Source organism: Puma concolor, chromosome A2 (assembly GCF_028749965.1).
Source record: "Puma concolor isolate L17-30 chromosome A2, mPumCon1.1.hap2, whole genome shotgun sequence".
NCBI classification, from domain to species: Eukaryota; Metazoa; Chordata; class Mammalia; order Carnivora; family Felidae; genus Puma; species Puma concolor.
In genome coordinates this window covers 171,499,511-171,512,091 of record NC_141668.1, presented here as the reverse complement: position 1 = coordinate 171,512,091, position 12,581 = coordinate 171,499,511, and the positions used below count along the sequence as shown (strand labels likewise).

The following is a 12,581-nucleotide window of genomic DNA, read 5'->3' as shown; positions in this document are numbered from 1 at the left end:
AGACAGAGAGACAGAGAGAGAGAGGGAGAGACAGAATCCCAAGCAGGCTCTGCACTGTCAGCGCAGAGCCCGATGCGATGCGGGGCTCGAACTCACCAACCGTGAGACCATGACCTGAGCTGAGATCAGGAGTCGGGCGCTTACCGACCAGGGGCCCCTGTATGCATGTCCTTTATAAGGATGCTCGTCATGAGACTTGGGGTCCGCCTTAATTCAGGGGGAGCCTCAGTTATATCTGCAAAGATCCTTTATCCAAATACGGTCCATTCACAGGTTCCGGGGCCATGACTCAACCAGTTCAGCCGCGATCCTCACCAGAGCCGAGAGCGTGGAGAACCCGTTTCACACGTGGGGGAAACTCCAGGCAGAGTGAACCGGAGCCCCACGTGTGTGTGGCTGTTCGAGACCCACCCCGGGCCCTGCAGCCCCAGGTGCCGCTGGTCAGCTGGAGGGGCTGACGCGGCCACCACTCCCTGGGGACCTGCCCACGGGGTTCCCCATCCATCTGCCCCTCCTGTTGCCCCACCTGTCTTCGGGAGCCCCCCCGCCTCCTCCTGGAAGCCCTCCAGGTGGCTCCACCATGCCTTCCTGGCTTTCCTAGCAGGCTCTGTTCTGCAGGCCCCTCCTCACTGCCCACTCAAGCCAGCAGCCCGTGGGCCCCTGGCTCCCAAGCTTGTCTCCAGAGCAGTCTTGGGCCCTCCCTGTCACCGTGTCCCATGCCTCCTACCCCACCCTCCACTCACTCCCGAGCATTCTTCCTCTCCTTGGGAAGTCTGGTGGCACCCGCTGACTGCAGACGGTCCAACCCATGGTCCCACAGTCCCGACTCCGGGCCAAAGTCAGTCATCTAGTGGCCCCCTTGCTCCCCACTAGACCTGGAGGGTGAGGGATGGCATGTGCGGCTACAACTCAGACATCCTTTGGGGCTGGGAGGTGTTAGAACCCATGCTGCGAGTGGGGCTCCCAACCTGTCTCTCCTGCAAAATGGGCTGGGAGACCCCCCCCCCAGAGCCTGGCACCCCTCCCTCCACAGCAGCCAAAGCTGGTCCCATGGTCAGCTGTCCCCTGGAACGTGGGGGCCCTGAACCTCAGGAAAGGGGGACCTGGCTGGACCACCTTCTCCGCAGACCCAATGCTCCCGTCTGGAAGCAGACACGGGGCCCGGCTTCTGGAAGAGCGTGGCTTGGACATGGGGTATCCTGAGTCCAGATGCCTTTATCTGGAAGATTAGGGGGTGAAGGGGCCGGATCTGAGCACCCCCTCCCCCAACCCTCCCTCCCACGCCCACCTGCCCCACACCACGCCAAGGGCTCACAGGTAGCAAAAGGGCTTTATTAAGAAGGCTTTAAAGTCAAAAAATAAAACTCTTGATACAATTTTCTGAACCCTTAAGTCAGCTCAGCAAATATATAATCAGTAATTTAGCTGTGTAAGATGAAAGGTCCGTTACTTTATTTAAAATAAAATATATTTTAGTTCTTAAAATTTATTCCATAAAGTACATATTTCCCTATAAATTCCCTACATATACACAAGAGGTAAAAAGTAAAAGTTTTAAAAAAAACACAATTTAAAAAAATTTAAAAACTGACAACAGAAACCACAGCAGAAGGGTATTAATAATTAAAAACACAAAGTTAGAAATTTCTGGTTGGGACCCTCCCCACCCCCCCCCCCCACCCTTCCAGCCTGTCCCCCCGCTGACGTACAAAAGGGTAACTGGTGAGCCCCCCACAGGGAGTAAAAACGTCGCATTGTCCTCCTAGGGGCCTCTGCAGAGGCCGAGGCCGCCTCCCAGGCCAGCAGGTCCTGTCTGAAATCCGCCAAGTCCCAAAGGACAACCGGGGGTTGTAAAAATCGTGTGTGTGTGTGTGTGTGTGTGTGTGTGTGTGTGTGTATATATATATATTTTTTATCTTCGTAAAAAGATCACCCTGGGGGCCGGGGAGTCTTTAGAAAGTGCAGGCAGACCTTTTCTCTCTGGTTTATTTCAACCTGTCGACTCAATACTGTTTATTGGTTAAGAACCGTGGTGCCGTCGGGCGGCCGTCTCCACGCCTGGGACCGAGTTAAAGCTCGTCTGCGATCGATCGCTGGCCGCGCCGCCCCCCCGCGCCCGCCGCCCCCCACCCCTGCCCCGGGCCGCTAGGAAAAGATATGAATGGCCTGGGTGGCGGGCGTGCGGCAGGCGGGGCACTCGGGCTCGCTCTTGCCGCAGATGCGGACGGCGCAGTCCATGCAGAAGAGGTTGTGGCCGCAGGGCACCAGCGCGGCCATCACCTCGCCCTCGGCGCACACCACGCACTCGCGCGCCAGGGCCGGGGCGGGGGCGGCCGGGGGCTTGCGGCCGCCCTCGGAGGGGCTGGAGTCCAGGGGGGGACACGCCGCGGCCGCGGCGGCGCCGCCGGGCAACGAGGTGGCGGCGGGGAAGGCCGGCAGCGAGCCCGGCGCCGGCCGCCAGGCCAGGGCGCCCACCGGGTCCGCGGCGCCGCCGCGGCGGGCCAGCGGGAGCTCCAGGCCCAGGGCCGCGGGCTCGGGCAGCGTGGGCGAGTGGCGCGGCGAGCCGGTCCCGCTGCTGCGCCGGGCGCCCGGCGCGGGGGGCGCGGGGGCCCCGTTGACGGCCGAGCAGCCGCTGAAGTTGGGCAGCGGCGCGGCCCGCTCGAAGGGGGCCCAGATGGTGGCCGCGGCGGGCACGGTCAGGTCCAGCGCCAGGAAGTCGAAGCCGAAGTCACAGTCCTCGGGGGCGGGCGGCCCCGCGGGGGCCCCCGGGCCGTCGCCGCCGAAGGAGAAGCCCCCGTTGCCCGAGCCGCCGCCGCCGCCGCCTCCGCCGCCTCCGCCGCCAGCGCCGCCGGCGCCGCCGTAGGGGCTGGCGGGGCCCGCCTCGGGCACTGGAGGCCCCCCGCGGCCCCCAGCATAGAAGGCCTCGGGGCCCCCCGGCGCGCCCAGGGCCGCGTCTCCGCGGAGACCAGCCGTGGGCGCCGGGGGCCGCCGCCCCGGGTTGGGGGCCTTGGCCCAGAGGCCGGCGGCCGTCCCGAGCAGGTCCAGACACACGTCGGTGCCGTTGGCATGGAAGTCGCTGTCGGGGCCCGCATCCGTGAAGGCGCCCGTGCGCAGCGTGATGTGCGCCTCGATCTCCTCGCGCGCCCGGTCCACGTTCTCGGGCATGCCCGTCACGGCGAACACGGGCTCCTTGTCCCGCCCCGGCGTCACGATGTAGGTGTGCGTCCGCTGCTGGATGCGCTTGATGGTGGCGCCCTTGGGCCCCACCACCAGCCCCACCACGCGGTAGGGCACGCGCACCTGGATGGTGGTCTGTCCCGGCAGGTGCGGCGGGCCCTGCGCGGCGCCCGGCAGCCCGCCCGCCTTGCTGCGCGTGGCGCGGATCACGGAGAAGTGCTCGGCGGCCGACAGGATCTCGCGTTTGGCCATCTCCACATCCTCCTTGCGGCCAGTCACGATGAAGACGGGCTCCTCCCCGCGCACCGGCGTCTTGATGTAGGTGTTTGTCTTGGCCCGCAGAGCCTTGATCTTGCACCCTGGGGGTGGCGGTGGGGAGAGACAGTGAGGATGGGGACCCCTCCCCAGGGCAGCCCTTGGAGGAGCAGCTGCAGGGGCCCGGCCGGCCCGGTGGGGGGTGGGGGGAGGGCTGGGAGCCCCCACCTCGCTGCCCTCTCCACCCTGGCCTTTATCCTCAGACACGCATCTCTGTTTCCCCTCTGGTCCCAGGCTGGAAGGTGGTGGTGGCTTTGGCTAGAAGGCGAGGAGGACCCCACTGCGGGTTGAATGGTGCCCCCCGAAATTCACGTCTACCCGGTACGTGTGAACAGGACTGTATTTGGAAAGGTCTTTGCAGGCGTCATTAGTTAACAGGAGGTCGCACGGGAATGGGGTTAGCCCTGAACCCAGTGACAGGTGTCCTTATAAGAGGGACACAAAGACAGCGATTGGGACGAGGCAGCCACAGGCCCCGGGCGCAGGGGACCGGCGGCCACCACCAGAAGCTAGGTGAGCAAGTTGGGGAGACGATCCCCCTCCTCCTGGAGGGAGCGTGGCCCAGCCAACACCTTGCATTCGTATGTCCGCGCTCCGTGGGGGGATTCGTTTCTATTGTTTCAAGCCACCCAGTCTGTTCTGTCAGTCCCGGGACGCTAATGCAGACCCCTGACACGGAGTCCCCATCAACACCTGGGATTTTCTCCTGGCCAGCTGACCCCACCCCTCCCACGCCAGCCCACAGGGAGCCCAGGTCTCACTCAGTCTCTTGCACCCTCACTCACTCCACCCAAAGGTCCTGTGGTCCCAGCCTCTGAGGGGATGATGCTCACGGACACAGCACTGCGCTGTCGCAGGCCGGGCGGGGGGCCTGACACCGTGGGGGACACCGGAGTATCGGCGTGCAGCGTGGGCTGGGAGGCCCCGGGCTGTGACGGGGTGCCTGTCCAGGCGTCTGACACCCCCACCTCCTCTCTGGGGGGGCCTTCTGAGACATCCTGAGTCTGGGTGACCCCCCCCCCCCACCGGCTCTGGGCGGCAAGAGGGACACGGGGATACTGTTTCAATACAGAGGGCGCCCCGGTGAGGATAACACTGTTGCCGACTTCTCAGGTAGAAGCTTACAAAGCTGGGGGACCAGCGCACCTGCCCTGGAAGGAATCCAAGATGCACCAGACAGGGGGGACTGCTCGGCGCGAGGGAACCCTGGGAGGTGGCAGGGTTGTCCCAGGGGCAGCCCCACCCTGAGCCCAAGGACAGCAGGCCCGTCCAGAGCTTTGAGCAAAAGCACAGCCAAGTGAATGGGGTCAGAAACGTCCAGGGGACGGTGGAAGTTGGGGCGTGGCCCATCCCCTGGGTCCCGAGCCCCCACCCCCGTGTCCTCCCTCAGTGGCTCACCGCCTCACTGGCATCCCCCCAAAACCCACCCTGACCCAGACCCGTCTCCACTTCTGTCCAGATGGTCCCCTCCCCACGTGGCGGCTGGTGGGTAAGCTTCCAAACCACACGTGTCAGTCCGGACCCTCTCCGGGGGCTCTGCCCGCCCTGGCTTCCCTGCCCCCACACGGCCTTTACCCTCCTTAACAGTGTCCTCAGTGCCACCTGCCTGCACCCCCTTCTCTGCATCCAGTCACCGCCCAGCGCCCCTTCCTCCAGGAAGCCCATACTGATCGCACCAGGGTCCCAGCACACACTTCTCAGCCTACTTCCTGAGCTCCCCCTGCTGGTGGCCTGTGAGGATCAGCGCACGGGGGTCACAGGGGCCGCTCAAAGGATTGTCCCGTGTCTGTTTCCTCACGGGTAAGAGAAGGGCACAAACTGACCCGGCCTCATGGGTCTGGGGCCACAAGGGCCACAGACTGGCAGGTGCCCCCAGGCAGGTGCCCAGCCGTCACCTGCATGTGCACGGCCAGCAGGCCCATGCAGAGGACAGGGAACAAGGCCGGGAGAAGGGGTGGGGGGTCACCGGAGCCAGGGCGGGAGAGGAAACCGGAATAGGGGGGCGCCCCCTGCGCAGGGAAGCAGCCTGGTTCCCCTCACACAGAACTGGCACCCATCCTGCCCCCCCCCCCCCAAAAGGTGGCCCTGGACGGAACCTCCAGCGGCCAAGAGGAGACGCATTTCCACGGTGACACCATTTGAGCCAAGCCCCACCCTCGCCGAGACCCCAAGAAATGACAGAGTTTGAGGGGGCGGTGGGGCCGCCAGGTCTGGGAAACCGAGGCCCCGAGCGTGAACCAGCCACCTTCCCGCCCTGGTGGGTACAAGCCAGTGAAGCCAGAGTGGGTGATGGCAGGGACCAAGCCTCCCGCTTGGGGGGAACCCTGGGGGACACCACTTACGGCTGGTCCCGGGCTGAAATGCAGATTCCCGGGCCCTGCCACCAGGAAGCCACCTCGGGCAGGTGCGCCCGGGGAAAGGGGGTGACCGCCCTGAGGCTGTCTCTGCCCCGCCCCAGCACCTCCCACCTCGCTGCAGTTGGGCCCCCGCCCTCGTATGGGGTTGCCGAGGGTCCCCGTGCGGAGCCAGGTCCCAACCCTCATGTGACCTCATTCTGGGGTCCTGGCCACCTGTGTGCTGCCCCAGGGACCCCGCACAGAGACCACAGACAGGCTGGCCCCTGCAAGGAGGACCCAAACCAGGGGAGGACTCCCAGGGTGCCCGGCAGAGGGAACCATGGGGGCAGAGTTCGGAAGCAGGACAGCGCTGGGACACATCCTCACAATGACCAGTGCAGTGCTGTCCCCAAGGCAGGGCCCAAATGGGCCGCAGTCCTGTGGGGGGAGGCCGCGTCACCGTGGGGCGGTCTGTTTGGTGGGCGGGGGGAGCTGGCCCGTGCGGGCGACCCGGGCACGGCAGGCCAGGTCCACGCTCACCAACACCAGGAACCCCCAACCCAGAGCCAGGGGACCCCCTTCTTTCTGTGCCCCACAGCGGACACACAGAAACAGGGGGGCCTGGGCCCCAGCACAGCCCCACAGCGCCCCCAACTGCCAGTAAGAGCCCCGAGGCCCGCAGCGCTGGGGCCGGGCTCCGGGGGGGTCGGCGCGGGGGAGCAGTGGGCAAAGCAGGCTTCTCCCCACTGAGAGAGGCCAGCCCGAGAGCGCGGACCCCAGCCTGACGGCAGCAGAGACAGAGGGACCCGGTGTGGCTGAGCACCAGCTCGTCTCTGGTATCATTCACTCCTTCCTGACCCAAACCTCCAGGCAGCTGCCCACGACTTCGACCCGGCCCAGCCCAGCCCCACAGGGACACGCCCAGCAAGGGTGCAAGCTAGCCGGAGGCTCTGAGGACGGGGCCCAAGGTCATACCTGGGGCAAGTGGGCACCAGCCTCCCAGGTGACCTTTGCTGACAGGCTGGAGGGAGACCACCCTGACTCTTTGTGGAGTCTCGCTTTTCCTGCCTGTAAAATGGGGTCGTGTCCCCCCAACCCTGGAGCCGTGGGAGGTAAAGTCCTCTCCTGGGCCCCACCTCTGTTCCCTGCGGCGCAGACCGAGCCCAAGGGACTAAGGTCCAAATCCCAGCCCTGCCGACCCGGCCTTGGCCCGTGTCTCTGTCCCCCGTGACCCGCAGCTACGGGGAACCTTCTCTGGGGGATCTCTTGAGGCTCAGCGGGGCGGGGCAGGCCGAGGCCCCCAGGCAGGCACCTTGTAGGCGCTGCAACCAGAGGGAGGAGAGCGAACTCTCGGCGTCTGTGGTCGCTCCCCCTGTCCCCGGAGGGTGCGGGAACCCACTCTAAGATTGAAAAGACAGCTCAGGTGAGGGCCAGGGCAAGGGTCGACCCCAGATCTGTGCGCGGGTCTTGAGGAGTTCAGGGCCTGCGCTGGGGAGAGCCTGAACAGTAGGAAGGGGCAGGCTTCGTGTCCGGGAACCCACAAGGTGGGGGGCAGATGGGGGAGCGGGGCAGGGGGTGGGGCAGGACTGGGGCACAGTCTTCCAGGCTGTGCTTGGCAGCTGGGCCGGAGAAGACGGCAGCCACAACTGGTCCTAGGGCTGAGAGATTCAAGGTGCCAGCCAGTCCCGAGGTCACGCTTCCCCACCGGATACCCCGCGTCCCGCTTACGGGACGTACCACACGCCAGCCGGGGGCTACGCTTACAGCCGTCCTGCTTGAGGGGCGCCAGGCGGGCTCTGTCGGTTTAGCGGTTTAGCGTCCGACTCTTAACTTCCGCTCGGGTTACGATCTCACGGCTCGTGAGTGTGAGGCCGGCACGGAGCTCTGTGCTGACAGGGCAGAGCCTGCTTGGGGTTCTCTCTCCCTCTCAACCCCTCCCCTGCTCAGGTTGGCCCACGCGCGCTCTCTCTCTCCCTCTCTCAAGATAAACACGTAAACTTAAGCACCAAAAGCGCTCTCTAGCTTGGGGACCCTCACCAATCCCCCGAGGGAGGTGCTGTCCCCCGACCCCAGAGAAGAGATCCCACCCGCCTCGGGTCACGGGGCCGGCCCAGTCTGCCTTCCTGTCTGCCACCAGCAAGACCCCAAACGGACACCCAATAAACGGGTGCCAAAACACCACCCAGGAGTTCGGGCGGCAGCTTGGTCCCCTACAACCACAGGCATAGGTCGGGGCGCTCTCTGCTTGACTCCCAAGAACACTGGTGTGGGCTCGGCCTGTCCGAAAGGACCCCCCGGGTGCCAGGACACGCGCGTTCACGGGGAACATGCCCTCGTGCTCTGGGGCCGTGTCCCCCCAACCAGCCAGCAGATCAGCCTAGTGATTTTGGACAACAGCCCCCGGGGCTGGGTTTCCACGTCTGCCCCACCCCCCAGCCCCCAGCCCCCAGCCCCGGGCAAAGCTGGTTATACCTCCCAGGACAAGTGTGGGGGACCGGGGCCGGGAAGGGACTGCAACAGGGTGGTGGCGGGAAGCGTCAGGCTGGAGTCCTGCTGTGCTGGCTCCGAGACCCGCCTGTCCCCTCCCCTACCCCCAACTCCTGGGCCCTCACCCAGGCACGACATCTGCACGCAAAGCAGGAGGACTAACTGGGCAAACCACCCCTCCCACCAGGAACTCCCAGAGGGCAGCGTGTCGGGGGCGCCCCTGTGGTCCCTCTGCCCCTGGTGGCAAGGTGACAAGTCACCGTGAGATTCAAGCCCCCCCCCCTCCTCTGGCTCCTGTTACTGAGTCGGCGCTCCAAGGCCAGCCTGTCCTGCAGCACCATCTCAAACCCCGCCCAGACCCCACCCCACGTTCTAGAACCTGGCCTCCAAGCCGGGAGCGGGGCACAGAGAGGTGCAGGCAGGAGAGAGCTGGGGCTGGGGGCTGCCGGCTGAAAGGGTGGGTGGGCGTGTGTCCGGAGGAGCACTGCCCACCATCCTCCCGCCCGCCCGCAGCTCCAGGGCCAATGAGCGGCCGCCGGCCTGATGTCACCCTGCAAATCTCAGACTGGCTCTCTAACAAAGAGAACAATGGGGCGGCCACAGGGACTCTCTGACAATGCTGTTACCAGGACCCCCACACCCCGGGGTCTGCTGCCACGGCCTGCCAGGGGAGGGCTACGAGGCTGGACCCCAGGAGAGCTTTTACAGCTGGTCCTTAAGCATGTCCCCAAATCCCCGACTTGGGGCTGACAGTGGGGTGGGGATCCTCATCCTGTCCTCCGGCCCCACACCCCCAGCAGGGCCCCCAGGCTGGCAAGTGGAGATGTATACCCTCTTTGTACGCCCAACTTCTGTCTCGACCCTGCCTGAGCCCCCCCCCGCCCCGCCCCCAAGCCCCCCTCAAGCCCCAGCGAGCCCCGCCCCATGCCTGCTTTGGGTGTGGAGCGCCCACCGCCCAGCCCAGCCTCCTGGTCCTCGGATGCCACCGCTGGCGACCCGGGACCTGGGCAGAGGTGCTGCACGGAGGACCTTGACCCGGCTGGGGGCGTCCAGACAAAGGCAGCGGCGGCCGGAGCGCAGAGAGGAGCGCGGGCTGCGCCCAACTTTCTCGCGCGGCCCACGGCAGGACAAAGGCGCACAGGCGGCCACTGAGGCCCGGAGCCCACACGCGGGGCGTGGCCAGGGTCTGGCGTCCGGCCGCGGGCAGGGCAGGGCTGGGCTGGGCTGGGGAGGCCCCCTCCCCAGGGCGAGCGGCGCGGGGACCCCGGGAAGCTGGGCGCGGCGCCCCAGACGGCGGCCACTCACCCTGGCGACCCACGATCTCGGCGACGTGCTCGGAACTGGGCACGGGCACGCACTCGGTCATGTTCACGCTCTTCTTGCGGCTGCCGATCACGTTCATCTGCTCGGCCAGCAGCGTCGAGGGGCCGAGGGCCGCGGGGTGCGGCGCGAAGCCAGCGAACACGTCGGGCGGCGACGGCCGGGGCGGCGGCGGGCTCACGTCGGGCTCCAGCAGCGGCAGCGAGCCCGGCGCCACCGCCTCGGCCACCGCGGGTGCGCCCGCCTCGGGCCCGTCGGGGGGCGCGGGCTCGGCCGCCGCCCCGCCGTCCGCGCCGCCCGCCGCCGCCGCCCCGCCGTCCCCGCCGCCCGCCCCCTCGTCGTCCGGGCCGCCCGCGCCCCCCAGCCCCAGCCCCGAGAGCTGGTCCAGCGCCAGGCGCAGCGCGGCAGCGGCGGCGGCAGCGGCCGCGTCGTCGGGCGCGGCCTCCTCGGCGCCCTCGGGCAGGGGCGGCGGCGGCGGGGGCGGCGGGGGCGGGGGGGGGCGGGCGCGGGCTGGGGTCGCCGCCGCCGCCGTCGGGCTGGCCGGTGGAGCCGGGCATGGCGGCGCTAGCGCTCGGGCCCGCGCCCCTGCCTCTCGGCCGCCGGCCGCCCGCGCCGCCGCCGCCGCCGCCCGCGCCGCCGCCGCGCTCCGCCTCTGAGAGCTGGGCCGCCGGCCCCCGGCATCCAGCGGCGGGGCGGGCGCGGCGGGCGGGGCGGCGGCGCGGGGCTGCTCGGGCCGCGGGCGGCGGGGCGGCGCGACTCTGCTTGCTGCTCGGCGGCGGGGGCTCGGCGGCGGCGGCGGCGGCGGCGGCGCGGGCGGCGGCGGCGGCGCGGACGCTGCTTCCCTCCCGCCCGCCCGCCGCCCTCCTCCGGCCGCCGCCGCCCCGCCCCGTGACGCGCGCGCGGCCAACAATGGGGCGCCGGCAAGGCGCACGCGCGCGCGGGGCGGGGCGCGGTCACGTGGCGGGCGCGGGCGCGGGCGCAGGTAGGTGCCCGCGGGCCGCGGCTCCCTGCGCGCGCGGCTCCTCTCGCTGCCCAGGCCTCGCACGCGCCCGCTGCCCCCCTCCCCGCGCACGCGCCAGCCCCTCCCCCAATTCCCCTCCTGACCTCGGGGGGTGCCCCGGCGGGGGGGTGCTGCCAGAGCCCGCGCCTCCGCCACGTGGGTGGTGGTGTTTCCCGACTGGGGGCGCCCTGGCCCGCGGGCTCCCGAGAGCAGCCCGGTGCGCCCACCCCCAAAGTCATCGTGCGCCCGCGGCCCTTCCTGCAGCGGCCCCTCGGGTGCGGGAAGGAGCCCTCCGGCGTCTCCCCGTGCGGTTTCTCACGCTAAATGAGCTGGAGGCAGCCTCCGAGCGGACCCGGCCCGGGCTCCTGCCTGGCTGTGGAACCTCCTCTGGCGGAGGACACAGGTTCCAGAGGTGGGAGAGGGAGCGGCTGGCCCCTTTTGCCTGCCCCCGGCTCTCCCCCCTGACCGGGGTACCCCCCACCCTACCCCATGCAGGGCGTGAGCCACAGCCTCCTCCACCCCCTGTCAATTCTCCCCACACCTCAGACTTCCCTGACAGGCGCTCCTGACACTGCTGCCTGGGTGCCCACGCCTGGAACCTTCCCCACCCTAAAATGTCTTTTTTCCTGACCCCCAGGTTCACATCCAGCCTAAGTGTCTCTCTCAGGGTCCCAGACTTCTCTTTTGTGCACTTGAACACTCAAGAGTATTTAATCACTTGTGATAACTTATGTCCAGTGCCCTCCCCATGGGACCAAGTCCCCCTGGCAGTGGGGGGGGTGGGGGGGCCTGGAGGGACCTGCAGATGGGCAGATTGGCGCTCCCGCTCACCCTCCTGGTCTCCCAGCCACAGGGCTTGTCCCCATCACTCCCACAAAAGAGTCCACTGGCTATAGCCACCCACCCACATGACGTGTGCTGGCCCACTGGGCCAGCCTCAGGTCCCCCTACCCCTCCATCACCAGCACTGATCATCAATGCCTTTTCTCGGGGCCAGGCCTTGGCACTTGCTGATCCCCCTTCCTGGGGCCCCAGCCAGGGTGGAAGGAGGTGGCCTGTCCTTTTGGCCTGCTGGAGGGGTGGGGAGAAGTCAGACATGTTTCAGCTGGGGGCAGGGACAATAACAGTGGGCGAAAGGAGACTCATTTGGTAGCGACAGGTGGAGAACAGGCCACGGCGTGGCCTGCTCCGGGGCGCACTTCTGGAGCTTATGCACCAACACACACGTTCCTTAACGCACCTCCTGGCCCCATCAGTCCCCGCAGAGAGGGCTTCAGACAAGCTGGGTGCAGGGTGGCTCACGTCCTGGGCACTTGTGCGCCCAAGATGGCCGTCTCTTCCCTGACTCTCTGCTTTCCAGTTTCTGCTCCTAGGCCCCATTCACATGTCCTGTCCTTCCCTCTGGGGGACTTGGGAAGGGAGGTAGCATCTAATGATGGGGGAGAAACAGCTACAGAGTGGCCTGGGGGAAGCCGCCCCCAGCTCCTGGCTGCCACCCGGAGACACCAGTGTACCTGGGGGTAGGGGGCATGTGCAGGCTCTGCTCACAGAGGCAGGCATCCAGCCAACGGGAAGGTGACGAGGACAGAGAACAAGAGAGGGCTTGGGAGTTAGCACAGTAGCTGGCATTAAAACTTCAGCAGGAAGTTGGAAGACTCAAGTTGGAGAAATCTAGAAAGTCAGGCAAAAAGAATTGGGAACTGGAGCGGAGGGGGAGAACAGGAATAAGCCAGGGATTCCAGAGAGAGCAGAGGGGAAGTGGAGGGAGCTGTCCAAGAAATAATGGAAGGGGACCGTGGGGCCAGAGTCTCTGGATAGCTGGGACCCCGCAGCTTGTCCTCGGAAGACTTGTCAAGGGTCCTGGGACTCCTAAATGCTTCCAGGCCATATTATAAATAATCCGGAAAAAGAAGGCCTAGGTTCCTGGGGAAATGGTGGCAAACCCG

The 12,581-nt window shown here is 67.0% G+C and overlaps 1 protein-coding gene across 1 annotated transcript; it reads right to left on the bottom strand.

Annotated features, from left to right (window-relative positions):
- Positions 1 to 1,311: 1,311 nt before the first annotated feature.
- On the bottom strand, positions 1,312 to 10,874 carry MEX3D (mex-3 RNA binding family member D). The gene is made up of 3 exons (XM_086682996.1): positions 10,814 to 10,874; positions 9,621 to 10,469; positions 1,312 to 3,536 (listed from the first exon to the last, which is right to left on the bottom strand). The coding sequence occupies exons 1-3, from the start codon at positions 10,872 to 10,874 to the stop codon at positions 2,146 to 2,148; spliced, it is 2,301 nt and encodes a 766-aa protein (XP_086539122.1). The 3' UTR covers positions 1,312 to 2,145.
- Positions 10,875 to 12,581: the final 1,707 nt, after the last annotated feature.